The sequence below is a fragment of the Solanum verrucosum genome, unplaced genomic scaffold (genome assembly GCF_900185275.1).
Source record: "Solanum verrucosum unplaced genomic scaffold, falcon-dt-bn FXZP01000086.1, whole genome shotgun sequence".
Classification (NCBI taxonomy): domain Eukaryota; kingdom Viridiplantae; phylum Streptophyta; class Magnoliopsida; order Solanales; family Solanaceae; genus Solanum; species Solanum verrucosum.
Window position 1 is genome coordinate 92,228 of NW_026020100.1, and position 25,802 is coordinate 118,029.

The 25,802-nt window shown below is 36.1% G+C and overlaps 3 protein-coding genes and 1 non-coding gene across 4 annotated transcripts; 3 read left to right on the forward strand and 1 right to left on the reverse strand.

The window, feature by feature from the left end:
- Positions 1 to 5,363: 5,363 nt before the first annotated feature.
- On the forward strand, positions 5,364 to 10,329 carry LOC125825030 (protein IWS1 homolog 1). The gene is made up of 11 exons (XM_049504380.1): positions 5,364 to 5,626; positions 6,274 to 6,802; positions 7,060 to 7,179; positions 7,389 to 7,609; positions 7,709 to 7,838; positions 7,943 to 8,005; positions 8,091 to 8,168; positions 8,689 to 8,780; positions 8,873 to 8,938; positions 9,053 to 9,206; positions 9,779 to 10,329. Exons 1-11 carry the CDS (start codon positions 5,607 to 5,609, stop codon positions 9,875 to 9,877), a joined length of 1,572 nt encoding a protein of 523 aa, XP_049360337.1. The 5' UTR covers positions 5,364 to 5,606; the 3' UTR covers positions 9,878 to 10,329.
- Positions 10,330 to 11,858: 1,529 nt separating this feature from the next.
- On the forward strand, positions 11,859 to 22,329 carry LOC125825031 (phosphomevalonate kinase, peroxisomal-like). Its single transcript, XM_049504381.1, has 11 exons — positions 11,859 to 12,002; positions 12,901 to 12,963; positions 13,050 to 13,200; positions 13,362 to 13,459; positions 13,622 to 13,731; positions 13,854 to 13,906; positions 16,597 to 16,983; positions 19,533 to 19,637; positions 20,281 to 20,508; positions 21,585 to 21,707; positions 21,818 to 22,329. The coding sequence occupies exons 2-11, from the start codon at positions 12,956 to 12,958 to the stop codon at positions 22,082 to 22,084; spliced, it is 1,530 nt and encodes a 509-aa protein (XP_049360338.1). The 5' UTR covers positions 11,859 to 12,002; positions 12,901 to 12,955; the 3' UTR covers positions 22,085 to 22,329.
- LOC125825048 (U6atac minor spliceosomal RNA) lies at positions 17,795 to 17,920 on the reverse strand. Its single transcript, XR_007442830.1, has one exon. It is a non-coding gene; the product is annotated as a U6atac minor spliceosomal RNA (small nuclear RNA).
- Positions 22,330 to 22,993: 664 nt separating the features above from the next.
- LOC125825034 (uncharacterized) lies at positions 22,994 to 25,628 on the forward strand. The gene has a single exon (XM_049504383.1). The coding sequence runs from the start codon at positions 23,075 to 23,077 to the stop codon at positions 24,518 to 24,520; it is 1,446 nt and encodes a 481-aa protein (XP_049360340.1). The 5' UTR covers positions 22,994 to 23,074; the 3' UTR covers positions 24,521 to 25,628.
- The last annotated feature ends 174 nt before the right edge of the window (positions 25,629 to 25,802 follow it).

Below are 25,802 nucleotides of genomic sequence, written 5' to 3' on the forward strand. Positions count from 1 at the left end.
TACACACTCCCTCCCTCTCTCTCTCTCCCATTTTACCTGTTGTTTTAACTCAAAAAATTTGTCCCAAATAATTGTAACTTAAAAAATTCATAAGTAAAGTTGGCAATTGTTTCCAACTATAACCCTTAACATTAAAGAAGTAGTAGTTCTTTTTAATACTGCTAAATCCTCAAAAAACATTTGAGAAATACTCCCTAGGGTTTGAACTCATTCCCATTTCAAGACTACTTTAAAAACTTTCACGAATTTAAATTATTAAAAAAAATGTAGGTTTTGAAAAGATCTTTCACAGATAAACGCCACCTACTATTCAATTTTTTTAACTTTGATTTTCTCTACCAAACCCTAACTTTCAAATCACTAATATAATAAAAAAAAAATCAAATTTAACCTCTTAAACTCCGCCCAGTCTAATACCCACTATATAAAAAGGCAAAAAAATGGTAACACCAAATAGGAAATCGGTCATAAACAAGCAACTAAACTCAATTAAATCGCAAAATTAAACCCAGAAAAAACTAAAAATGCAAGCGGATACTCCCAGAAAATCAAAATCAGGTCACAACATTTCCAGAATAAAGCAAATCGAAACAGATTAATTCAGATCCCTAAACTTTTACAAGAAAAAAAATCATAAACAAAAAGGGATTCTTACCACGATAACAGACATACTTCATTGATTAAAAAAAAAATGTTATCAAAGCGCAAAGCGGAGAAAACAAAGTAAAGCAAAGCAGATTAGCAGATGATATCAGTGAAAAAATTAGTAATTTTTTTTGTTCAATTGTTTTGTGAAATTCAACTACAACTAAGAATGATTTTATATATAAATACAATGGTTTTGAGAAATTCAACTACTAGTATACAACATTAATTACTGGATTATCCAAATTTTATTACGTTGTAGACTTTGAATATTTGGGGTTTTATAGCTTTGCTTAGACGCAAAGAAAAGGAGGAAAAAGATAACGGCACATAGAGGGGAAAAAAAAACTACTTGGCCCTTTTTTGTTTTCCTATCTAAAATGAAGAATATATAGTTTTCTATAGTATTTATTTTTTTTTCTTTAATAAATTTAAAACTATGTAAATTAGTATATTTAAACAATAGAAAATTTGGTGCTATTTGTTGGAATGAGAAAAGTAAATTATTATTTTTCCAAACTTGAAATAAAAAATTAAAAAAATTGTTACTATAACAATAAATTCATACACATTATGAGAAAACACAATATTATGAGATCATATTGATCACTCGTAATCATCAATATTAATTGTATTAAAACTTGTGATAGTCTTGTAAATTCATAAACTAAGACCTTAGCAAGAAAAAATGTTTGGAGCACATTGAGGGGATGAGATTGAAGCCACTAATTTCAAGTGTCATATATGAGGAAATCCAACTTGAGACTAGAAATTAAATAATCAGGTTCAATGGAAAAAAACGAATCATATAATGACTCTTTAGAAATGCACTAATATTAATTTGTATTCTCTCCTTATAATGTAAGTGCATCTATCCTGTAATGATTTGTGGAGGTTGAATTTACGAACTCTTAGGGTGTGTTTGGTATGGAGGAAAACATTTTCCAATTTTCTCATATTTGGTTAGCTTCAAATGTTTTCCGAATCAACTCATTTTCCTCAAATTTAAGGAAAATAACTTCCCTTCAAAATTAAGGAAAACATTTTCCAAAACTCTCCTCTAACTTTAAATTACATTTTTTTTATCCCTACCCCCAAACCAGCCCCTCCTCCCAAGTCCCAACCAAAGAAAAAAAAATTCACAACTTAAAATTTTATTTATGAAAAATAGTTCAAATTTTAAAATTTTCGATTCGAAAGTTTGTTTTTTTAAAAAAAATAAAAAAATTCAATTTTTTATTTTCTTTAATCCACACCTACCCTCCCCCAACCACCCCCCACCAAAAAAAAAATTAAAGCTAGTTTTTTAAAAAATATTTTCAACTTTATTTTTTTTATTTTTTTACCCCCCATCCCACCCCCGCCAACCCCCTACCAGCTCCCCTCCCCCCGCTCCACTTTTAAGTTTTTTTTTTAAAAAAAATCCAAATTCCAATTTTTATTTTTTAACTCCACCCCACCCCTACCCTCGACCCCCTCACCCACCCACCCACCAGCCCCCCCCCAACCCCCCACTCCAAAAAAAAATTAAGTTTATTCTTAAAAAATATTTTTAATTTCAAATTTTTATATTTTTACCCCACCTCACCCCTACCCTCCCCCCGGCAGGCCCCTACCAACACGCCCCTCCCCCCTCCTCCCGTCAAAAAAAAATTAATTTTGTTTTTTAAAAATATTTTCAATTTCAAAAATTAGTTTTTACTCTCTAGTAAAAATAAAAGATATTTTCTCAAAAATATTTTTCATTCACAAAGCAAACACTAAAAAAAAATTCCGAAAAATATTTTCTACCCACCAATCAAACATGAGAAAATAAGTCAAAAATCCACTTGTTTTCCTACATACCAACCACACCCTTAATGAAAGTTTTTATCTTGTATAAGTGGGGTGTCATAATTATAGGAGCATCATTGACAAATTTCACATATGTGAATGTAAAGGTAGGTCACTTTCTATGAAAATGCACTTGTTCTCAAAAACATTATGAAAATCGGGATAGCACGAGGCAGTAATGTGTTGGATATTAAAGTTTATGTCAACACCTTGGTTATTATGTGTAAATATTGATATTTCATTTCCCTTCAGTGGCATAATTCATGTCTGAGAGTAATACTGACTCTAGAGTAAATGTTATTATTTTACTAAGTAAATTCATATAGAGCATACCTTCATTATGTATAATAGTCCCTCTTCAACTAAATTAGTGAAGAACTCTCTTATTTTAATAGTAAAATGATCAGTGGGATTGTTGGTCCTTTTACATTTTAATATTATAAATGCAAGATGAAGTTATTATCCTCTGACTTGGTGAATCATATCAATTTTCTTTGTGATATTTGTGCCTCGGTACTTTCATCAATTATGATAGAATGTGGTCATTAGTTATTTGTAACTTTTGTAATCTCTCACTCATTATTCACCTATTATTCTACCTAGGATTGCTTATCTGACAGATCAAACGAATAATTTTGCTTAACCGTTTGGTCTATCAATTATTAATTTTTAAATGTACGAATTCACTAGTCAACCGACAAGAAATCGATTGGTTTGATTCGGTAATGGAATAGCAATAATCGAACGATGCATCAGATTAGCAGCCAAGCTTGAGACTTGGGTAATTGAGTAGCCCAAATTCCTAATCAGAGAACAAAATTGAACAAGAAGAGTCGAAAATTAATATTACTATTAGGGTTAGTAGTTATAAAGTAATATAATAATAAATACAACAAAAAAATAAATGTGCTTTGAGTTTTCAATTTAGGACTAACGGTATATAATTATATATTATGGCAAAATATTAAACGAAGCTTTAATCTTTAGGGTTAATATTATATGTTTTTTATTAGTTTATATATCTAGAGTAAAGGTGTATGTACGTATGATAACTCTTAACGGCTTAATTATTTACCAAATAAGGAAATTGAGTAATCCGTTCCCGCACCGATTAGCCGTTAATTATGAAATTTCAATTCATTCACTATCCGTTTATTCAATAACCCAATACCAATAAGCCAATGAGCTAATTTTATATTGTTTTATCAATTACAATTCGATTTTGAACACCCCTACTCCATGCCATTCTCCACAGCCTTTAATGTGCGAGATAAAAAACCTAACCCCCTTAGAGCTAAATACAGATTCCACCATTATTATTTCGATGATACTTAAAGGTCATTTTCATTATGCTAACATAACCTTTGTGTATGTGTACATGAGCAGAATATGATAACGTATGTGCTAGCTAAGGAGGGAGCAACCAGAGGGACCCACGATGCCCCTAATTTTTGGGAAGTTCCTCCACTGTACATATGCCAGAAAAGCATATTACAAGTAGACATCAACGAAACTTTTTTTTTTCTAGGAGCATTACGTTTTGCAAAACTTGGAACTCAAGGTCATACCACAATCAAACATTCAAACATAGGGGATCCCCATCCAGTTTTGTATTAGACACTTTCTGATTTTCTAAAATGAAATTCGTGATTAATAAAAAAACTCATGTTAGTAATTTACTTATCTCATTACTACCTCATAATTTTCCTATTCATTGTAAGGAAGAATTCCTCATCTATAAATACTAATGCTCTTACTTGTTTTGTAGAGAAAAAAAATATAGAGTAAGAAAAAATGAGAAGCATTAATGTGTTGAGATTCATATAATCATACTGTGAAAGAGAGAGTTGAAACATAAAAATATATATCTCATTTTATGGTATACTACACCAACAAAATCTATAGGAGGATGTCTTGTCATCTAAATTTAAGCTGATGTTAGAAATATTTATTTTAGGAGTAAAGAAGAGAAAATAAAACCATAGAGATTAAGAGTGAGATTCAATTATTCAATTTTGGGAAAATGTGCATCAACATTCGATTTGGTTCAATTTTTTTTAACTTTAATTCGATTTAATTCGATATTTTAATTCTGTGAAAATGAGTGAGATAAAATAAGAAGCAAAGCAATCACCAAAAGTCTAATAGACTTTAAACATTTTAATATGCAGCAAACACACACACACATATATATATATAGGGATAAAAGTCTGAAAAATATCTCAACTTTGGTCGAATTTGCTATTGCGATACTAAACTTTCATGAGGACCTATTACTTGGTGCACACCACACAACATATATACATAGCAACAAACATACATAGTAGCAGTTCTCACTTGTTCTTCTCAGATTTGCAATTACTGCTTTGGAGTTCACAGGTAGTACTAAATAGGGGGAAAAAAGAATTGAGGTAGGACGACTGTTGATAATTTGGAATAAATTAGGTATATGAGCTTGGTGTTTTGGGCTCAAATCTAATTTTTTTAAAAATCTTTTAAATAAGTGTTTAATTTTTTTAGTATATCAAAGAACCGTGACTCTTAAAATCGAACACCAAATTAAAAAATAGAACCTTTTGAAAAAGAAAATCAAAATCCAAATCAAAGAATCGAAAAACTGAATAAGTTCGTTCCGATTCGATATTGATGCCCACCATATACAAACATTAGTAGATAACTAAGCAAATAATGAACCAAACTAAGTAGATGTTTGGTCCTGTTTCATCATGAAAATAATCCTTTCTATTATTTTAAGTTCTAAAAAAATTTAAAATAAAAATAAAAATTAAATTTTTATGACCAAATATATGTATAGGAAAAAGTGAGATTTGTTTATGTTAAAATTACCCTAAATATTTGATTCATTTTCCGAAATGGAAAGGAGGCAAGCAACAAGTGTAGGCATCCATATCTGGTCACAATAAATAAGGCAATGAGGTTAGAATTTTGACCGTGTTGATTGCTGCCTTCACGAGTAAACAAAGTCCGAAAACCTCCATCGTTTCATAGCCTATAGAATTCATTGAGCTACCCCTACTTCACAAATCATCTATATATTTAAAATCTACTTTTCGAGATATGCCCATCTAACAATCTGCGCCGTTGTATAGAGGGAAGTAGCGTTCAAGATGAGTTACAACAACGATCCGTAAGTTTTTCTTTTTCTTTTCCCAGAGAAGATAAAGGGTTAGGTTTCGATTTTGATTTAATGTTTGTATTTGTGTTGTTTTTGGTGGATTTGGGTGTTTTTTTGGATGACCCTTTTGGTGATGAGATGAATTGGAGTTTCTGATGATGAAATTGTTCGGGATTTTGGGGATTTTTGGTCGGTCTGGGTCGTTTTTGGATGACCCATTTTTGTGATAATTTCGAGTTTGGTTTTGTGGTTGATGAATTGATCCAGATTTGTGCTGTTTATTTCTCGGTAGGTTGTTTTCTGGATGATCCGTTTTGATGATGAGTTGAATTAGGGTTCTGATAACGAATTGATCAGAAAGTTTGTGGCTTTTTGTGTCGATTTTGGATGACCCTTTTTGGTGTGATGAGTTGAATTAGGGTTTCCAATAATGAATTCATTGAGATTTCTTGTGGATCTTTTTTTGGGTGTCTGTTCCTTTCTTATGATCCATTTTGAACAACAGCTAAAATAATGGTTTCTAATGAAGATTTTGTCTGGAATTTTTTGTATATTTGTGATTTTCTGTGGGTCTGTCTTGTTTGGGATTGACCCTTTTGGGGGATGATCTGAATTAGGATTTCAGATGGTGTGTTGATTGGGATTTTTTCTTCTTCCAGGTACATAGATGAGGAAGGAGAGGCATTGGTGGATTTCGATGAGGATGTCCGATCAGATAACGAGCAACAGGAACAATTCCTTGGTGACAATCTGGACGATGATGATGCATGGAATCAGAGACAGCGAGAACGGTCACCAACCCCGGTATATGATGATCTTAACAAGTCTAAGCCCAGGAAGCGGTTGATTAAGAAATCTTCGGCTAGAGAGAACACACCGGATATTGGGCTAGGAGATGAGGAGGATGCTTATGGTGGTTCTGCTGATGATGACATGACTGGCAATGTGCGTGATGAGTTGGACCGCGGTGGTCCTTCATCGTCCTCTGCCGGTGGTGGAAAGAGGAAGAGGTTTGGCATGGAGTTTAGTGAAGAGAAGAGGAAGGAGAAGAAGGGGAGAGAGAAAGGAGAGAAGAAATTTAAGTTGAGGAAAAATGGGGGTTACTCTGGAGGAAGCAGGTTAAAGGACCAGGAGGGGGATCGGGAGATGAAGGAGATGTGGGATACCATTGCTGGTGGTGACTCTGAGGTTTGGCCCATTATCTCTGTTGTTATCATGTTTCGAATAGTTTTGTAATTCTTCATGTATCACAAGAGACTCTTTTTCTTTTCCTTCTTTGGGGATCCTGACTTGAATATGAGTTACTGAAATTTCCTTGTCAGGAAAAGCAAGTGTTACTAATGTTGTTAGTTTTGTCTTGAAGCTAATAGAGTTGAGTGGATATCCAAATTGAAGGTAGTTTGGTTTTAATGACATGTTTGTGATGGGTTCGTTTTCAAATGTAGGATGACCAAGAAGGTCCGAAGAATGCCGATGATGATAACTTCATTGATGATAGTGGTGTGGATCCAGCTGACAGGTACGGAAGCGACAATGAACCACGGTCTCCCAGCAATGCTCCACAGGTAGAATTTTGGATCCTCGTAGTTCGTTCCTGCTATATCTTCTATCATCATTTCCCAATATTGCGGATGCTTTATGAATGGTGTTTAGTAAAAACCTATAGAAGGGTGCTGATTTTGAAGCTTTCTTGCTTTTATCTGGAGTGCTTCGGCGCTTGTGAAGCCAATTGGTGGTATGGATGATATATCTGTTCTAATTTGATTCTTTTCAGGCTGAAGAAGGGGAAGAGGATGACGAAATCAAGCAGCTTTTCAAGGGAGGCAAGAAGAAAAAGAAAACTGAAAAGAGTGCAGCAGAAATTGCATTGCTAGTAGAGAATGTTATGGCTGAGCTGGAAGTCGTTGCAGAAGAGGATGCCGAGCTGAATAGACATTCCAAACCTGCTATAAATAAACTAAAAAAACTCCCTCTTCTCATAGATGTCCTGTCCAAGTGAGTGAGCTTGTCATTTATTTTTCATGGCAGTAACTGAATTTTCTTTTTGGAGGCTAATAGATGTACACTCACACTTCCCAATTTCTCAATTTGCAGGAAGCAACTTCAGCAAGAATTTTTAGATCATGGAGTGTTGACTCTTTTGAGGACTTGGCTTGAACCCCTTCCAGATGGAAGCCTGCCCAACATAAACATTCGTGCTGCAATCCTAAAGATCCTTACTGATGTATGACCATGCTTTCTGGATTCGACTTAGTGATTTATCTGTTTGCAACTTTGCAGTTAATGTTATCTGACTTGACACTTCTATGTTTCGTGATGATCATGTAGTATCCAATTGATCTTGAGCAGTATGATAGAAGAGAGATGTTGAAGAAGAGTGGTCTTGGAAAGGTACCTTTCACGTAGAAGTAGTAGCGTAATAGCTTTCAAGATGGAGGCACAAGGGGGAGACTTATTGTTTACTTGCTTGATGTAGGTTATTATGTTTCTCTCGAAGTCAGATGAGGAGACTACATCTAACAGGAAACTTGCTAAGGATTTGGTTGACAAATGGGTAAGTTGGATTTAACTATTTATTAGTTTCTTCTTTCCTTTTGTGAAAGGAAATATAAAAGGAGGGATTCTCTGTTGGGGGTCTGGGGCTTAGCTTTCTCCATGTCTTGGAGTGTGAATAATCTTTTTTCTGCTAAATTGCTGAGTTGGTTTTCAAGTTCATTACATTATCTTGAGAATATATTAGGCAACATCTTTCCAGCTTTAGCTTATTTTGTCATTCAGCTATATACCTTTTTTCTGTTTTTCTGGGGAGGTTGGAGACTGTAACTCATGCTGTGTAGGTAAATATGTATTTGGTATTTCGATATAAAATGGGGTTATAGGATTTTATTTCTTTTTGGATAGGTCCTCTCTTTTTAATAGAATTATCCTTATATATTTATATTTACAGTAGGGCATCTTGCTACTGGCAAATTTTTCACCTAAGAACACAAAAAAATATTTTCTGTATTTGGTTATTGCACAGAATAGGTGCATTTCAATGTGAAAAAGCTGACATTTGATTGTTTTTGATCCAGAGTCGACCAATATTCAACAAGAGTACACGGTTTGAAGACATGAGAAATCTGGAGGATGAGAGAGCTGCTCAATACAGGCGGCCCTTGAAAAAGTATCTAATATTTTCAGTTCTTCTACTGGTCCTCATATCAGTTGTAGTCTGAATCTTTACCATCCATAACTGTATTTTCTATCTTGTCACAGACCCATGAATAAAGCATCAGGAATGGAATCCAGAGACGATGACCTTGACTTGGCTGGATATTCACAGTAAGATGTTCTGACTTTGCACCTTTTGATCCAAGTATTTTTGAATTGGGTGCTGTGAGCTGTCTGCTGCATCCTTATTTTTTCTCGTGGTTTAATATGCTTGCAAATCTTCAGAGGCCAAAAGTCTGGTCAGTCATCTGGTAGGCAACTTACATCAAGGCCTGAAGCAATGTCAATGGATTTTGTGGTGCGTCCACAGTCTAAGATTGATCCTGACGAAGTTAGGGCCAGGGCTAGAGCAATGGTTCAAGACCAGCGCCGAATGAAGGTGTGTACCTCTTGCTAAGTAAATTTGTATTTATATTATTTTCTTCATTTCACTCTCGTTAGTTTCTTGGCACTTAAGATAAATAAGAACTAAAAGGATCTTGATGCCTTTTTAATGAAGCTTCTTAATTTTAAAAAAGGAACAGAAGGGGGATTCTTTTTAGGACAAGGCTCCTGATATCCTTATCAGAGGAGCCAGTAATAGCTTTTTGCCTAAAAAATGAAGTGCTCAATTTGGTGCTCATCTTGGAATCCCTCCTAACTTAGATACTCTTGTGAAATCCTTTAATTTGGGGGAAATGATGTAAATTATAATGCTGGAGTCTCTCCTAGTTTTGGTTTCAGTGAAAAAATCTTGTTGTGCGTGGGAACATGATATTAATCATCCTCGGGTATTCTTAGTTTCAGTGAGTGGGGTTTATGGCGTGAGATGACCCTACATTTTTCTCCTATTGAGTATAGTACTATTTTAATCTCTGGAGTTTGATTTTGTTACGATGTTATTTCCTTTGCTGCTACGTATTAGGAATGGATTCTCATCCTAATGCTGAAATATTGGTATGTTCATCGCAGATGAATAAGAAACTGCAGCAGTTAAAAGCTCCAAAAAAGAAGAAACTCCAAGCCACAAAACTCAGTGTGGAGGGTCGTGGCATGGTGAAGTATCTCTAGGCTGTGTTTATTGTGCTTGCCCTTGTTAGGGTAAATATCCTGTTGGCTCAGCTACACAATAGTTCGTTCCATGCATTGGAAGATGGGTGTTCTTCTGAGCATAGTATCTGGACAGTGGCTAATCGAAGTGCCTTGTGAATGTGGGACATGGTCACATCATTTTTGAAACTAGTTTGAGGGCTTCTAGTATGTTATGCTGATGAATCAGTCACCATGGTTAATTGGTGCCGTATGTTATCTACTTGTATTATTCCTTCCTCAGCAGCTTTCTGAGGATGTCTTCTTCCTTATAATATGTTGGTGCGTCAGCTATACCCGTTAATTTTGTTTCCCTAGTTCACAAATAAGTTTCCAAGTCATTGCTGTAATGGAAGTCATGGCTGTTGCTATGGATGATGCAACTTGGAATACTATTATTATTGCCGTTTGGCATGTATTATGCTGTTCCTGAATCTCTTTACTATGCTGTTTTCCTGAATCTCTTTTGCTAGGGTTCCTACCCTTTCATTTGCTTGTTAGTTTTAGCTTGTGAGTTGAGAAAAAGATCTCATTCTTCGCCAGAAGGCAGAATGTACTTTTTCCTGTTTAAGACTAAGCAAAGTATTTCATATCACATGCTCATTTAGTACTATTGTTGTTATTCCTCCAAATTTACTCCCTGAGCGGTGTGGGGTTCGGACTACTCCACTCTAGAATGGAGGTATTGTCAAGCCCCGGAAATGGAGAACTTTTTGGCAGGAAGCACTTTACCCTTCTCAATGGGCTTACCTTTGCTCGAATCTGAATTAGTTGGATTTTAGGCAAGTATTGTAATAGTTAAACTGAAGATAGAAAGACTATGAGGGGAGTAGTTGGAACCAAATTGGTCTGGTAAATCTGATATTTGTCCTCTTTAACATCCAACTGCACCGAACTCTTTGCCTAGAATGCAACCACCAAAATGAATTGATATTATAAGCTTTGCTTGTATTGAAATGAAAACACACAAGATAAACCAGATGTTTTAACTAATTTTACTGAGTTCGATCGAATTTGTACCTTGTTTCTAAGTGACCTAGAGCCCACCTGGAATGACCAACTGTAGTACTGCGCAGAAAATAGTGTCAAACTTCTGAATACAATTCTATTAAAAGACATGTTGATCATAACAAAATCCCTCAATTATATCAAAGAGACGAATTCCAATTTTTATTTTTAAAAAAAAATATATTTGTGTGGGTGGGAGGTTGTTTTGGAGAAAATGTATGTGTTATAGGCAGCCTCTCGTGTTTGAATTCAGAGCTGGCAGTTCACTTATGAATTATTATATTCTCTTCGTCAATACTTCCAATACAAATCCACTAACGGCTTGCTAATTAGTACGTAATTCAAAGGCAAAACTTATGTTTGATATATTAGAAAAAAAAAACTTACCATGAACAACGTGAAATTACACCTATTGAAGTTACATCTAATATTTCTCTATGATTAATTTGTATAAAAAAATATTATAAATAATACTTAACAGAATTCAATAGAACATGTTTTTTTAGTGAACTGAGAGCAAAACAATCACATCAATATGCATTTTTCTAACAGCTAGTTTGGATACTCATTATATGTTTGTATTGTGTTAGTTTAATATGACGTGTGATTGTAGTGTTATCTTACTCTTTTTTTCATTTTTCTTTTTTTTATTTTGTCTCTATTTATTATTTAATAATCTTTTTTTTATGTTAACTTTTTATAATAATTCTAGCACATAACTTACTTTACTTATAAATTTATCTTTAAAATTGATAATACGAAACATTATATAAGAATGGTAAACAAATATAATTTATCTAAATATTACATTAATCAAAACACTATAATGCATTATCAAACATACCTAACAAGCAACAATTAAATACTCTTTCATTCTTAACGAGAGATATTGAGTTTGGCTCTAACGTGGTAGTTAGGATAGAATTGAACTTTTGATTGGGTAACTTTTCATAAATAGCAGTGAAGCAACTTTGAACACTAATAAAATGTCAAAACTGGACTGCTGCTTGACATCGTTGTTGCCGCCATAGTCCTCTTCCTCCTCCTCTTCAAATCCCTTCAGTTCTTCAGCTTCCTGTAGACAGCTGGAATTGCAAATGCACGTTTTTCTTCTTACACTTCTCTCATTTTTTTTGCCATGAATTTATCTTTGTAATAACAATATTGAATTGATCTCCTTTGTCGATCCAATTTGCCGATATGGGCTTCTTTCAAATTCATTTTTTGATATTGTAAATTTGTGAAAGTTTTGCTATTTCATCTTCTAATTTCAGTGAAGAAAAGTTATTCTTGCATTCTTTGGTTAGGTTAGGTGGCACATGACTTTGTTGTTTTCTGATATTTCTTCACTAAGTTTATCTTTGAGATGACCAATAATTAGTGATCTTCTTGTCAATTTTAATTTAGTCCAATTTATTCGTATGGAATTGTATAATGCAGAACTGAGAGCTACTGACTTCATTTATGGACATTGTAAATTGTGAAAGATTTGATCTTTTCTCCTCTAATTTCATTTGACATTAAGTTAGTTGGTGTGTGTATATATGTTTGCCAAAATTGATGTGAAGTTAGTACCATATTAAGCATATTAGGTTCGAAACTGAAGGCATGTGCCGGCCCATCTGATCAGCAGATGATTTTGTAGGCAGGAAAGTTCAGTTTCTTGTATTGCTTCTTTCATGATTTTAGTGAAAGTATGCTTTAAATGATTTAAGCATTGGTTTCAATATGCTTTTATTTTAGTGAAATCAAATCAAGGATCTCCATTTTCGTTGATTTTGTATCGTACTTTAGTTGTTTTGTATTGGCATTAATTGGGCATGCATAGAGTGAAGTTGTTTCAAAGGATTCATATAGTCGATCGCCACTTTGTTTGGATTGAGCTGTCAAATGAATGATTGCTATCATACTTGAGTTTTTCCTTTTCTATTTTCTTCTTCACAGTCAAATATTAAGGATGTAATCTTTTTTATGATTTTTGTAATTTTGAACTGCAGTTGATCTCTGTCAAGTAAAAGTTGCTCTATTCATCCAAGAGAGAATTATAAAGAAATGGCTGTGTAAGTGTGTGTTTACTCGATCTTCGAATGTGCCCATTTGTGCATGTACTTGTGTCTGATTGCAATTGCTATTTATGGTTAAATAGTGTGGCCTCTGCTCCTGGAAAGGTTCTGATGACTGGAGGTTATCTTGTTTTGGAGAGGAAAAATGCTGGTATTGTACTGAGTACAAACGCTCGTTTTTATGCTATTGTGAAGCCACTTCACGAGGAAATTATACCTGAAAGTTGGGCATGGGTGAGTGATATTTTCCGCACTAAACTGGATAATCATTTGATCAGAAGTCAGTTTGATCATTTCCTTTTTCCCTTCTTAAGAAGCACTTTTGTATTACTTTTCCTTCTTTTCCCTTTGCAAAGTAGATTGTAAACTACCTGTGTCTTTCTTATACTTTTTAGGGTTGGGCAGATGTTAAATTGATTTCTCCTCAGATGGACAGAGAAACTATGTACAAATTGTCTCTTAAGAATTTAAAACTTCAGAGCGTCTCTTCAAGGCAAGTAGTGTAATGAAACTATTTCATTATTTTTTTCTGAATCAATGATATTTGTTATTTAAGGAATAAGCATATTAGATAATTGAATGGTTCAGTCTGTTTCCTTATTAGAAGATATAAGTGTCTAGAAATGTAATAACTACTATGTTCGTTTAATCTCAGTGAATCAAGAAACCCCTTTGTAGAATATGCAGTGGAATATGCCATAGCAGCAGCCCATGCAACATTTGACAAAGATAAGAAGGATATGTTACAGAAACTACTTCTGAAAGGTAGCGTCTGACTGTTTACTTTTGCCTTTCTTTCCTGAAGATAAAGTCATTTATTGAAAATTGAATTTAATTTCCTCATTTGCAAACAAAAAGAAAATATCTCAACATTATTAGTCATGCAGGTCTTGATATAACAATCTTGGGATGCAATGAGTTCTATTCGTATCGGAATCAGGTGGTCCTCCTTTGCAGCTTACTTATATTAGAATATTTCTAATATGACATGTAGTTTATAGATCTACGTCTTAGCTTTGCTGAATTGCTTGGATGGTTTTAAAGAAAAAGTTGCTACATCGATGACTCAGTACGAATTAAGTAATCTAAGTTGAATTGTGTCACGACCCAAGCCTAGGGCCTAGACGTGACCGGCGAATGGGGAACCCGAAGGAACCCCAAACAAGCCTCATAGCGTATCTTACACATCATTGGTCGCGGAAGCAATTAAAATGACCATAAGCGATAAGCATAATCAAGGGGGAAATCGGGACTAAGGGAGCAAGAAAAAAAAAGAAATGGTACATAAATACCATAGATGAGTCAAGCTCAAGCATAATACACAACTTGTCCAACACCACCTCTAAACATGAGTACTTAGCGGGGGCCAAGACAAACTACCGGGCTCACCCTCATAGTCAAAACATAACTAAAAAGAAAAGTCTTATACATAGCAAAAGATCATGAGCAACGTCCCCGGAATGGAGGACTCACCAATAACCTTGATAGGAAATCGTATTAGCCACGCGGAGGAGGATGGTCAAGCGGTGCTCCGGTCCCTACATGGTGACATCATGTAGGCATAGAGTATGCGTTAGTACGTTTGAATGTACTAAGTATGTGGGATGCAATGCAATGCTACAATAGATGGACATCATAGGAAAAATGCATAATCGTACCCGATAGATAGCATATTAATGAGATGATATGTATAATGATGCTTATATAAAAATCATATTTAGTAGGACATAGTATATGTGTAGTGAGTGACCATCAATATAGTATTTCCAAGGCCTACCACCCCCTTGGAGAGGCGAAAGAGGTACAAACCCCTCAATATGGTTATACGGGCCTACTACCCCCCGTACTAGGCAACCAAGGTACAAACCCCTCGATACGGTTATACGGGCCTACTACCCCCCGTACTAGGCAACCAAGGTACAAACCCCTCGATATGGTTATACGGGCCTACTACCCCCCGTACTAGGCAATCAAGGTACCAACCCCTTGATACGGTTACCCGGGCCTACAACCCCCCCGAGCTAGGCTTGATCGACTCACACACTATATAGAGAAAATCATATACATGTATCCATTTCATCATCATTTCAATACTTATATAATCATCCGACTCATAGGACGTACATTGGACCTTCCATTTCATAAGAATTCTATAAATGGCATTTTATCAAACATATGGTGGGCTACTTGTTCATGTAAATAAAATCATGTGTTTCAAGAGTACTAAGTCCAACCAATTTCAAAATCCATATAAAACAGCCCACCAACAACATACATATATATATACATATATAACAACCTTCATAATTTGATCATTGAGGCATGAAAACCATAAACATCATATAATCATTCCATTTCATGATAATATACAAAAATAGACCATAATAGGATGTGTAGTAATAATTCCATAATTCAAGAGTTCATAAATGATCATAAGGACCCATAAACTTGAAGTAAAATAGAGGATAAATGGTTGGACTTGTGGAAAGGAAGGTTTCCACAATCAACCCACATACCTCAACTTTGGAGAATTCTTGATGAAGATTGGAATGGAGAATTGCTTGAGATTGAATCTTGAATCCGGAATTAAAGCTTGGGATCCTTGAATTTGGTTGATGATCTTGGTGGAATTTTTGGAGAGGGTTTAGAGAGAGTTTTTGGATGTTTTGAAGTTAAATGACTAAGTATGGATATGTCCCCTTTTTATAAAAACGTCCCAACACTTAGAAAAAAAATTGAGGCGGGTGAACAGTATTTTCGGCTACTGGAATTTGCATTTTCTGCCGGACAGGTTTTACGAAAATGGTCATAACTCCTTCATCCTAACTCGGAATGAGGTGAAACAAATTGCGTTGGAAAGCTAACTCACAGAGCTTTAATTTTGATAGTTTGAGCTCCTTCCAGTTCCTTGTGTTCTGAGAGATATGCCCCTTTAAAGTTGACCCTCAAAATCGCATTTTTTGCGATTTTCGAATTTTGATACGGTTGTTCTAAAATTCGGGTTAGACTCATTTCCCACTCAATTTGACCCCCTGAATAAGAATATGAAGTCGAATTTCCGAAATGATGCACGGATTTTGAGATATATGGAAATTACAATTTTAGGTGTTTTCGAAGCACATTTTCGGGCATTTTTGGGGTCGTTTCAAATTGTTTATGTTAATTTGACAAAAGCTAATAATGTGTGACCAAAAATCTTATTATGTTTAAAAATGTCAGACATGTCAAAGCTAAGAAGAAGTTCTATGGAATAATGTTTCAGTTACGTTCATCAACATGATAATGGTTTGAGTTACATAAGAACAGATTGATTACGTAAATCTTGATGTTTGAAGTCACATGCATTTCATACCAGAGTCAAATTAGAACATTTAATTTGGTTGATACCACTCTACTTATGCATGAGCATAGGACAAGAAATAGTACTGGTCTTCTTATTATACGGTTGGGACTGATCAACTTGGATGCTTCCTTTTTTCATAGTTTCATGACTAAGTCAGTTCAAATTTCTTTGGTGAAGCCTCAGTTGCACAAGATAAACGTAATAAAAGACATGACCAAAGCTTTTATTACTTTATTTTATTTTTGTTGTAAGATTTTTGACATTAATCTGTTAAATATGTCTTGTAGATTGAAGCGCGTGGACTCCCTCTTACTCCTGAGTCATTGGCTTCCCTTCCACCTTTTACATCAATCACCTTTAATGCAGAAGATTCAATTGGAGAAAATCAGAAGCCTGAAGTTGCAAAAACTGGATTGGGGTCATCAGCAGCTATGACAACAGCTGTGGTTGCTGCTTTGCTTCATTATCTTGGTGTTGTTAGTCTCTCCTCTTTTTCTGAGGATCAATCACACGGAAGGAAAGATGATAGTGATCTTGATATTGTTCACGTGATAGCTCAAACTGCCCACTGCATTGCTCAGGGTAAAGTTGGCAGCGGATTTGATGTTAGTTCTGCAGTTTTTGGCAGCCAACGTTATGTGCGGTTTTCACCTGAAGTGCTTTCCTCTGCTCAGGTCTTTCTTGTCTTTCCAATTTGTTTAATCAATTCAGAGGAAGTAATGATAGAAGAAAAGATGTTACCATTCTCAAAAGAAAAGAAAAGAGATAGAAGAGATGACCTTCTCTAATTTAGCGTCGAGTGTAAGAGAGCAACAGGAAAAATGAAAACAATGGCCCTAGGTTACTACTCTTTAGTTTTGAATCTGCCAAAGACTTCATCTCTCATGGCAAGTCCACGCCAGAACTTAAATAGCTTTTGTTCTGGAAATTGATAATTAAAGTTGACACTCTTTCCAAATTGAGACAACTTCTAGAAAATATATATAAATCGCATTGTTAATAGGCTGTTTCTGGCACCACAAGGTGCTATTCTCCTGTTTATTGTTAACTTGATAGAATGACGCTGCTCGGGTTAGTGATAGCACAAATAAAGACAGTGAGGTGGAAAAATTGCTGCTGGGCTAGGCATGAATCCAGAAGAAGTGTTACCACCTTCATGTCAAAGTAGCTATGGTGGAACCAAGTTCGGAATAACGTCTTGGTTCCGCTGGGCCTTTAGCTCAGCGGCCTGATAAAACTTGCTTTAGACTATTGACATTGGTGTGAAGGCTAAACTCTAGCTTGGTTGCTTGAGGCTCTATTTGCGCCCAGAAATATAACTCTTTATGGTTATTTTCTTGAATTACAGAATAGGGTAACAAGGGAAGCTGCAACTAAGATAGTTTCTGCTCTTCAAAATGTTGGTCATTTGTATACATGAAGCCACGTTGCCAAAAATTCAAACAACCTACTTTCTAGTAGTTTTTTATTTTTATTTTTATGAGGAAAAAATTGGGGAAAGATCCACCAAAGTGGGAAGCCTTAACCGGATGTGTGGTAACAGGTGAAGCCCGAAGGCCGTTCCCATCCCTGTTGGGGGAGATGCCAACCATCGCTCCTTCCTACTAACACTACTTTGTAGTAGTTTTTAGACAAAGTAGTCATGCTAAACCACCTCTAATCAAAACTGCAGAGTTTCAAATTCTGTCTTACAAGGTACTCTCTCCGTCCCATATATTGATCATGTGAGAAATATATGAGAAAAATATTATTGAATTGTGTATTTAAATTGTTACATTGAGACCCTATTTATAGACACTACATTGGAATCCTTTTCCAACTAGGATTCCTATTCTTATTCCTATTCCTATTCCTATTCGAAGTAGGAAATACTTATTTCTATTCTAACACTCCCCCTCAAGCTGGTGCATACAAATCATATGTACCTAGCTTGTTACAGATGTAATTAATACGAGGACATGTGAGGGACTTGGTGAAGATATCTGCAAGCTGATCATTTGACTTCACAAATTTCGTAACAATATCTCCCGAGATTATCTTTTCTCTGACAAAGTGACAGTCAATCTCAATGTGCTTAGTCCTTTCATGAAACACTGGATTTGATGCGATATGAAGAGCTGCTTGATTATCACACACAAGTTCCATCTGATCAATTTTGCCAAATTTTAGTTCTCCCAGCAACTGTTTGATCCAAACTAGCTCACAAGTTGTTGTCGCCATTGCTCGATATTCTGATTCTGCACTAGATCGAGCAACCACATTTTGTTTCTTACTCTTCCACGACACCAAATTACCTCCTACTAAAACACAATATCCGGATGTCGAACGTCTGTCAGAGGGTGATCCTGCCCAATCAGCGTCTGTATATCTAATGATATGCTCATGGCCTTGATCCTCAAAGAGTAGTCCTTTACTGGGAGCTGACTTTATATATCGCAGAATACGAACAACTGCTTCTACAATGACTATCGCAAGGGGAAGTCATAAACTGACTTACAACACTCACAGGAAAAGAGATGTCAGGTCTAGTCACTGTGAGATAATTCAACTTTCCAACAAGCCGTCTATACCTTTTAGGATTACTAAGTGGCTCCCCCTGTCCTGGAAGGAGTTTAACATTCGGATCCATAGGAGTGTCAATAGGTCTACATCCCATCATTCTTGTCTCCTCAAGAATGTCTAAGGCATACTTGCGTTGAGAATTAACAATACCTGATCTAGACTGAGCAACCTCAATACCTAGAAAATACTTCAATCTGCCAAGGTCTTTAGTCTAGAAGTGCTTAAAGAGATGTTGCTTCTGTTGGTTGTTTATTTGAACTCTCCTCGACTGAAGTTAAGGAATGATGGCATGACCTCTTTCCCGTGCCATGCGAAACCTATTGGAAATGTGATGCCTTCTCTTATCAGTAGTTTGCTTTAATTTGAAGGAAGACTTGACAAGATGGGGTGGCTCAAGTTGAAAGCACCCTCCACATCCAACCTCGATAATGGGGTTTGAGTCACTGAAAGAGCAAAGTGGGGAAAGGCCTCTGTTGATTCCTGGGAGGTCGGGGTGGGGTAGATGTAGGTTACCATACAGGAATAAATAATGTAAAGAAAGAGTTTTAGTAGTGAAAAGATAATATTATGTGGTAGAGTTGAGAGATACTGCAGATTTTGCATCTTAATTTTGTTGAATCTTCCAAATAGCTCTGACTTGTTGATTATTTTGGATTTGCAGAATGCAGGTATGGCTACACCACTAACAGAAGTCATTTATGATGTCCTGAAAGCCAAGTGGGACCATGAGAGGACCAAGTTTTCATTGCCTCCATTGATGACTCTCGTGAGTCTTGATAAATTATGTTCCATATTCTGTTGAACATTGTCTGTATAACTGTGATCAATTTCTTATCGACTTTTAGTAAGCTGGATGATAAAAAAAATCTGATTTACCTGATAATCATCTCTTTTGTATAACTCTTCTTCTAATTATAAATCCTCACATCCTTTTTTGACCTCCAAGCTCATTGTTGATTGGACATAAGATTGATTATCATGCAGTCATAGTGAACCACAAACAAGTTGCTTAGCCCAACTGCTAAATATTGTTGTCAAATATAGTCACTTTTTGTGGTGCGAGGGTTAAAACACACAATTTTTGCTGTGTTAAGATTAAGTGATTTCTTCAGCTGTGATGGGTAATGAATCTTAGTTGGAAGGTCACTCATGCAGCTTATCATGCATTTGCTAGCCTACTTTAATGGGATTCGTTGGCATGTCTATACAAACATTAACATTGAAGTATCCTGTCTAAAATTTTTGACCTTATGCTGGCCCATTATTATGGATTCTTTCTTGCTCTTTTGAGGCTCACTACTACACTCTACTGCTACAAAATTTGACTTATTAATTACCATGTAAATTGTCTGTGGTGCACAGTTTTTCTTCCTTTAAGTTGCTGAAATTGATTGCTAAGCATCTTGCAGTTACTTGGAGAACCGGGCAGTGGAGGATCTTCTACCCCATCAATGGTTGGTGCTGTTAAGAAATGGCAGAAGTCTGATCCTCAGAATTCTCTTGAAACATGGAGAAAGTTGTCAGAAGGGAACTCTGCCTTGGAAATGCACCTTAATACCTTATGTAAATTGGCAGAACGGAACTGCAATGTTTATGAATGTCTCATCAACGCCTGCAGCCTGCTTCCAGCAGAAAAGGTAAAATTCTTTTGGTCAAAATTGAAAAGGAAGTTCAAGATCTAGTATTATGTAGAAATTTTGCGAACTATCCGTATTCAGTACGGAAGTATTTTGCTTCATTTTATGCTTAATGGTACGTATAATTATCCTTGATGCACTTAGCTTCTAACTTGTTCTGGAAAGGCTTACTCTGCTAAGTATCCATGGCTGTTTGAAGTGCTGAAAATTGGCTTAACTTTACTGAGTTGATTCCGAACCATAGCAGTGGTTACTTTCACCTTCTTGATAAGTCATAGAACAATAATTACACCCTCAATCCCAAGTTGCTTGGGGTTGGCTACCTTCTTGATTAGTCATTCTCACTAAAAAACCACATGAAACTACAGCCATAATAGCTGAAAAATGTATTACTTAAGAGCTAATGGAAACAATTAACACAAACATACTGCAAGTGCAGGCTAACACATGTAGAATAAGGGATTTATTCCCCCTGTAAAAACAAATTCCAAAAGATACCCTCTTCTCAATAATTCCCATTCTACTTCTGATTTTGAACTTTATTTGCTCCTCGCATCATATCAATAAGGAGCGAAGGATGACCTTCTAGTTCCACTATAATAGACTGGCAAGTCTTTCTGAGGCAGTAGAGCCCCCTTCCTCTGAACTTGCGTCCAGTGAATTTTTAAGCCCTCGTTCTGTTAGGAGTCATAATCCTCCTCCTCAAGCATCCTCCTTCGAGTCCTTCAAAGTTGCAACCATTAGCTGGAACAATTTCTCCCTTAACAACAATCATTTTTCTTAGAGAAGCTTCCATTATGTTGTCTCAACACAACAAAAAATCCTTATTTTTAATACCATCATGTTTTGGAGGAAGACACTGACGATCTAAAAAAGGTCATTCAATTCTTTTCTCCTGCATGTCTGAATGAAATTTTCGAGATCAATTATTTAGATAATCCAAGTAGCTCCTTGCAAATATTTCTGTCTTCAAATCGAGCATCATTACTTTTTGGTTGGATTATGTAATATTCCTTCCACAGTTTATGAAATTTTCTTCAAAAACTCATGTTTTTTCTGGTTTTCACCATGACTAGTGGCTTGAGAGAGCAAATGAACCAAGTCAAGCAGATATTGTTAAAGAGTTGTTAGGAGCCCGAGATGCGATGCTTGGAATCAGGTATTATATGCGCAAAATGGGAGAGGCTGCAGGAATTCCGGTAAGTTTGTTGCTACCATGTACTCAAAATCAAAAGCTCTTAGGAGTCAGCTGCATTGCTGTCTTCTCCCATTTTTTTAAACCATCTTTCACCATGTGTCAAATTCACAGATAGAGCCTGAATCACAAACTCACCTTCTGGATACAACGATGAGTATGGAGGGGGTTCTGTTGGCTGGTGTTCCTGGTGCTGGTGGATTTGATGCAGTCTTTGCCGTCACTTTGGGGCCTTCAAGCAAAAATGTGACGAAAACTTGGAGTTCACTCAATGTTCTTGCTATGCTAGTGACGGAAGATCCTCGCGGTGTGTCTTTGGAAGATCATGATCCTCGAGCCAAGGAAATTACAGCAGCTGTTTCTTCAATCCAACTTCAATAATGACCCGCAGGTATAGGATATTATATCCGATGGTTTTATCATGCTATATGACTACAACATCACAAGAAGGATATATTAGAGCTCTGTACTGTAAGGTCAGAATCACCTTCATCAATAAGCACCAAATGAGTGCCTGTTGTATTTTTACCCAAAACTTTGATCTTGTTAGAATTAGGTCCCTTTTACTTCAGAACTCTGTATGATTTGTGGAATCAAAATGTTAGCTTCATTCCAATGGTGAGTCTTATCTTTTATACTTGGATTAAGTTTGGAGTTTCATGTCCATTCTCTAATTGATCCCACCCCCAAGCATTACCCACCAAGAAATAAACTTTAATTCATCACATAGCTCTCTGAATTTTTCGTTTTATAATGGTGGTGTCCATGCCAGTTTACACATATATCAATTATTTCAGTGGATACTTGTGTTCTCCTATCAACACAAGAATTCCTCAATTGTTCCCGTGTGGGTCTTATTGCATGGTTTATCGTTCCATTGTCACATTTGAAATTATGACAAACAAATAGCAAGAACTTTGGACTCAAAACCCAATCTAAAAATCATTTAAGAAGAAATTTGATTTTTTAAAACTGATGTTAAATCAGTATATATATACTGCATTGGACTATTCGTATCATTAAAATTAATAATTTTGCTTAACTGATATTAAATGTATTGGTATCATTAAAGTTTCTTATTGAGAAATTACTCATTAGTCAATGATGCTATAAGAATATATATATATATATATATATACTCATTTGTGGTATCATTAAGGTTTCTGGTTCAAAAATTATATAATTAATATACAAATAACTTTTATCTTATTTACAAACTAAACATGAAATAAATGGACTAAAAAGTAAAAGTAAGAAAAACAAATGGAAAGAGGTGTTTGGATACTAGAGATCCCTAATTAGCCTTTAATCACAGTATTTATACAAAATTCAGTCTCTCTCCATTACATCGACACCGCCAGTTAACAAACTATGGAGAAAGAACACGGCGACCTTCTCCCACTGAACCCTACTCCGGCGGCGGCGACGACGACCGCAGTTAACGCCGGAGATCAGCAGCCACTGCAGCAGTCAACTCGGTCACGTCCGAAGCGGTTCGTGAAGAACCAAATACCAGACTCCATCCTAAACGATGCAGCACTCAACGCCGCCATATCACTTCTACCTCAAAACTACAACTTCGAAATCCACAAGTGCGTATGGCGAGTGCGAACTTCAGGTGCCAAGCGCGTGGCCCTGCAGTTCCCCGAGGGCCTCCTCATGTATTCACTCATCATCTCCGATATACTCTCCACATTCACTTCCGCCACTCACTGTTTCATCCTCGGCGATGTGACTTTCGGCGCGTGTTGCGTCGACGATCTCTCGGCAGGAGCTCTTTCCGCTGATCTCCTCATTCATTTCGGCCATAGCTGCCTCGTGCCTATTGATTCCACCACTATCCCATGCCTTTATATATTCGTCGAAATCTCGATCGATGTTCACAGGTTGTTGAATGAACTCAAACTCAATTTTTATAATTCTGATACGTATGACAATATCATTATGGCTGGAACAATTCAATTTGCTTCTGCAATTCGGGCGGTTAAGCCCGAACTTGAAAAATTGGGGTTTAGTATTTTGATTCCTCAAGCTAAACCGTTATCGGCTGGGGAGGTACTCGGCTGTACTGCCCCGAGTGTTAAGAACAGGTTTTCTGATGGAGAGAATGTGGTTTTGGTATTTGTGGCTGACGGTAGGTTTCATTTGGAGGCGTTTATGATAGCGAATCCGGGGATAAAGACTTATAGATATGATCCATTTATAGGGAAGTTGTTTGTGGAGGAGTATGATCATAAGGGAATGAAGGAGGAGAGGAAGAGAGCGATTGAGAAGGCGAGGGGGGCGAAGAATTGGGGAATAGTGCTTGGGACATTAGGTAGGCAAGGCAATCCAAGGATATTGGATAGGTTAGAGAAGAAGATGTCGGAAAAGGGGATGACTTGGACAGTTGTGTTGATGTCGGAGATATCTCCTATGAGGATTGCATTGTTTGAGGATGCAGTGGATGCTTGGATTCAGATTGCTTGTCCGAGGTTGTCAATTGATTGGGGAGATGCGTTTAAAAAGCCTTTACTAACGCCATTTGAGGCGGAGATTGCATTGGGTGATTTGTCTGGGTGGTGGGAGAGGAAGACTTCAGTGAATTCAGATATATGCTGTGATGAAGATATGAAGTGTTCAAAGAATGAATCTTGTGGTGCTTGTGATAATGGTTGTGAGAAAGTGAAGGAAGAGTCTCAAGTGGATTATCCGATGGATTATTATTCTCAGGATGGTGGGGAGTGGAATTCTTGCTACTCTAAGAAGCCTGCTAGACTTTCACAAAGAAATAGTCAATCTTGTAATGGTGCCAGTGCCATCAAATCTAATAGCTGAGCTAACTTGTTCCAGCTGGACATATTGCTGCCATCGTAAATGGAGTTTACATTTCTAAAGTGAGTACCTCCCTCGTATTTTCTGCTGAGGCCTTTTAGCTCAAGTCTCCATGCCCGTAAAGTTACATTCTACGTAGTAAACAAATTATAAATAGTTCCTGTATTTATTACTTTTACAGGACTAATTTGGAATATTATCTTTAACCTTACTTTAGTGGTGTTATTTTACTATCCTTCTGTGAGTTATATCTATGTAAGTTGGTGTCAAAACTCTAATTATGCGAGACAATAACAAAGTTTAAAAAAAGCATATATCGTGCTCCTTTGCGTCATGCAGTCTATCTATTGACCAACCCCAGGAGAGAGTTGCAATCTTGTATCTTGCTATTTCACTTCATGCATCCCTTTATTGACCAACTCCAACAATTTAGGTGCAAGCCCAGCTGTCCAAATTTATTCATCAGTTCCAGCAGAAACGGTATATATTTTTTTTGAAGAACAGTCTGCCACTTTGTTAAGATATTTAATAGGTAAAATACAGTGGGCTTTCAGGGGAGGCTTAGATCAAGTGAATCATTATGGTGACAGTAATCCGTCTTCGTGATAGACTCGTTCTAGAATGTGAGGGATCCGGTTGTATTTCATATATGCATCTTCTTTTTCTTTCATTTCTTTCTACATTCCTATTGTTGTAGCTTCCTTGCATCACATAGGTTAAGAGATGTGAGATATAGAGGTCTGCTGAGTGATGGTATATTATGTCTCTACAAAGGTTGATCGCATAAAAAACTGGGCTTCTCTATTTCTTATCATCCATGTTATATGCTTGTTGTTAGGGTGGAATGAAAAAAGGGTGATGCTAAGGCTGTAAAAGTATGGAGAAACCACCTGCTACCTTTAACCACGGCCATGATTAATTCAGTCCTAGAAAGGATTTTCAAAAATCTGGGTATTCACTGAGGCGCCATTAAAGTGAAGGCTGGAAAGTTCGCAAATGTAATGCATGTGGTATCTTGCTTAGATATTTTTAAAAATTGCTAGCTCTTTTTGTCTTAGCGTCATTGTTAAGCTATTAAGGTTTGATGAAAGATGATTCTTTTAATTTGTTTTATCATTTAAGAGGATGCACTATGTATCATACTTATTCAATGAACGAAGAGTTGTGTTATTTCTTTAGTTCTAGTTATGTTTTGAATATCAACTCATTAGCATACACCCCATATTTTATTTTTGCTCATAAAAAAAAAAAGACATACAGCCCATACCAGGTCCTTGGTAATTTT

What these genes read in the sequence shown, in the direction of transcription:
- LOC125825030 (XM_049504380.1), top strand. Translation starts at nt 5,607, where the DNA reads ATGAGTTACAACAACGATCC. An exon ending in CTCCCAGCAATGCTCCACAG is followed by an intron (nt 7,180 to 7,388) that starts GTAGAATTTTGG and finishes GATTCTTTTCAG; the next exon opens with GCTGAAGAAGGGGAAGAGGA. An exon ending in AGGATTTGGTTGACAAATGG is followed by an intron (nt 8,169 to 8,688) that starts GTAAGTTGGATT and finishes TTTTTGATCCAG; the next exon opens with AGTCGACCAATATTCAACAA.
- LOC125825031 (XM_049504381.1), top strand. An exon ending in ACAGAAACTACTTCTGAAAG is followed by an intron (nt 13,732 to 13,853) that starts GTAGCGTCTGAC and finishes TTAGTCATGCAG; the next exon opens with GTCTTGATATAACAATCTTG. An exon ending in GCCTGCTTCCAGCAGAAAAG is followed by an intron (nt 20,509 to 21,584) that starts GTAAAATTCTTT and finishes CACCATGACTAG; the next exon opens with TGGCTTGAGAGAGCAAATGA.
- LOC125825034 (XM_049504383.1), top strand. Translation starts at nt 23,075, where the DNA reads ATGGAGAAAGAACACGGCGACCTTCTCCCACTGAACCCTACTCCGGCG.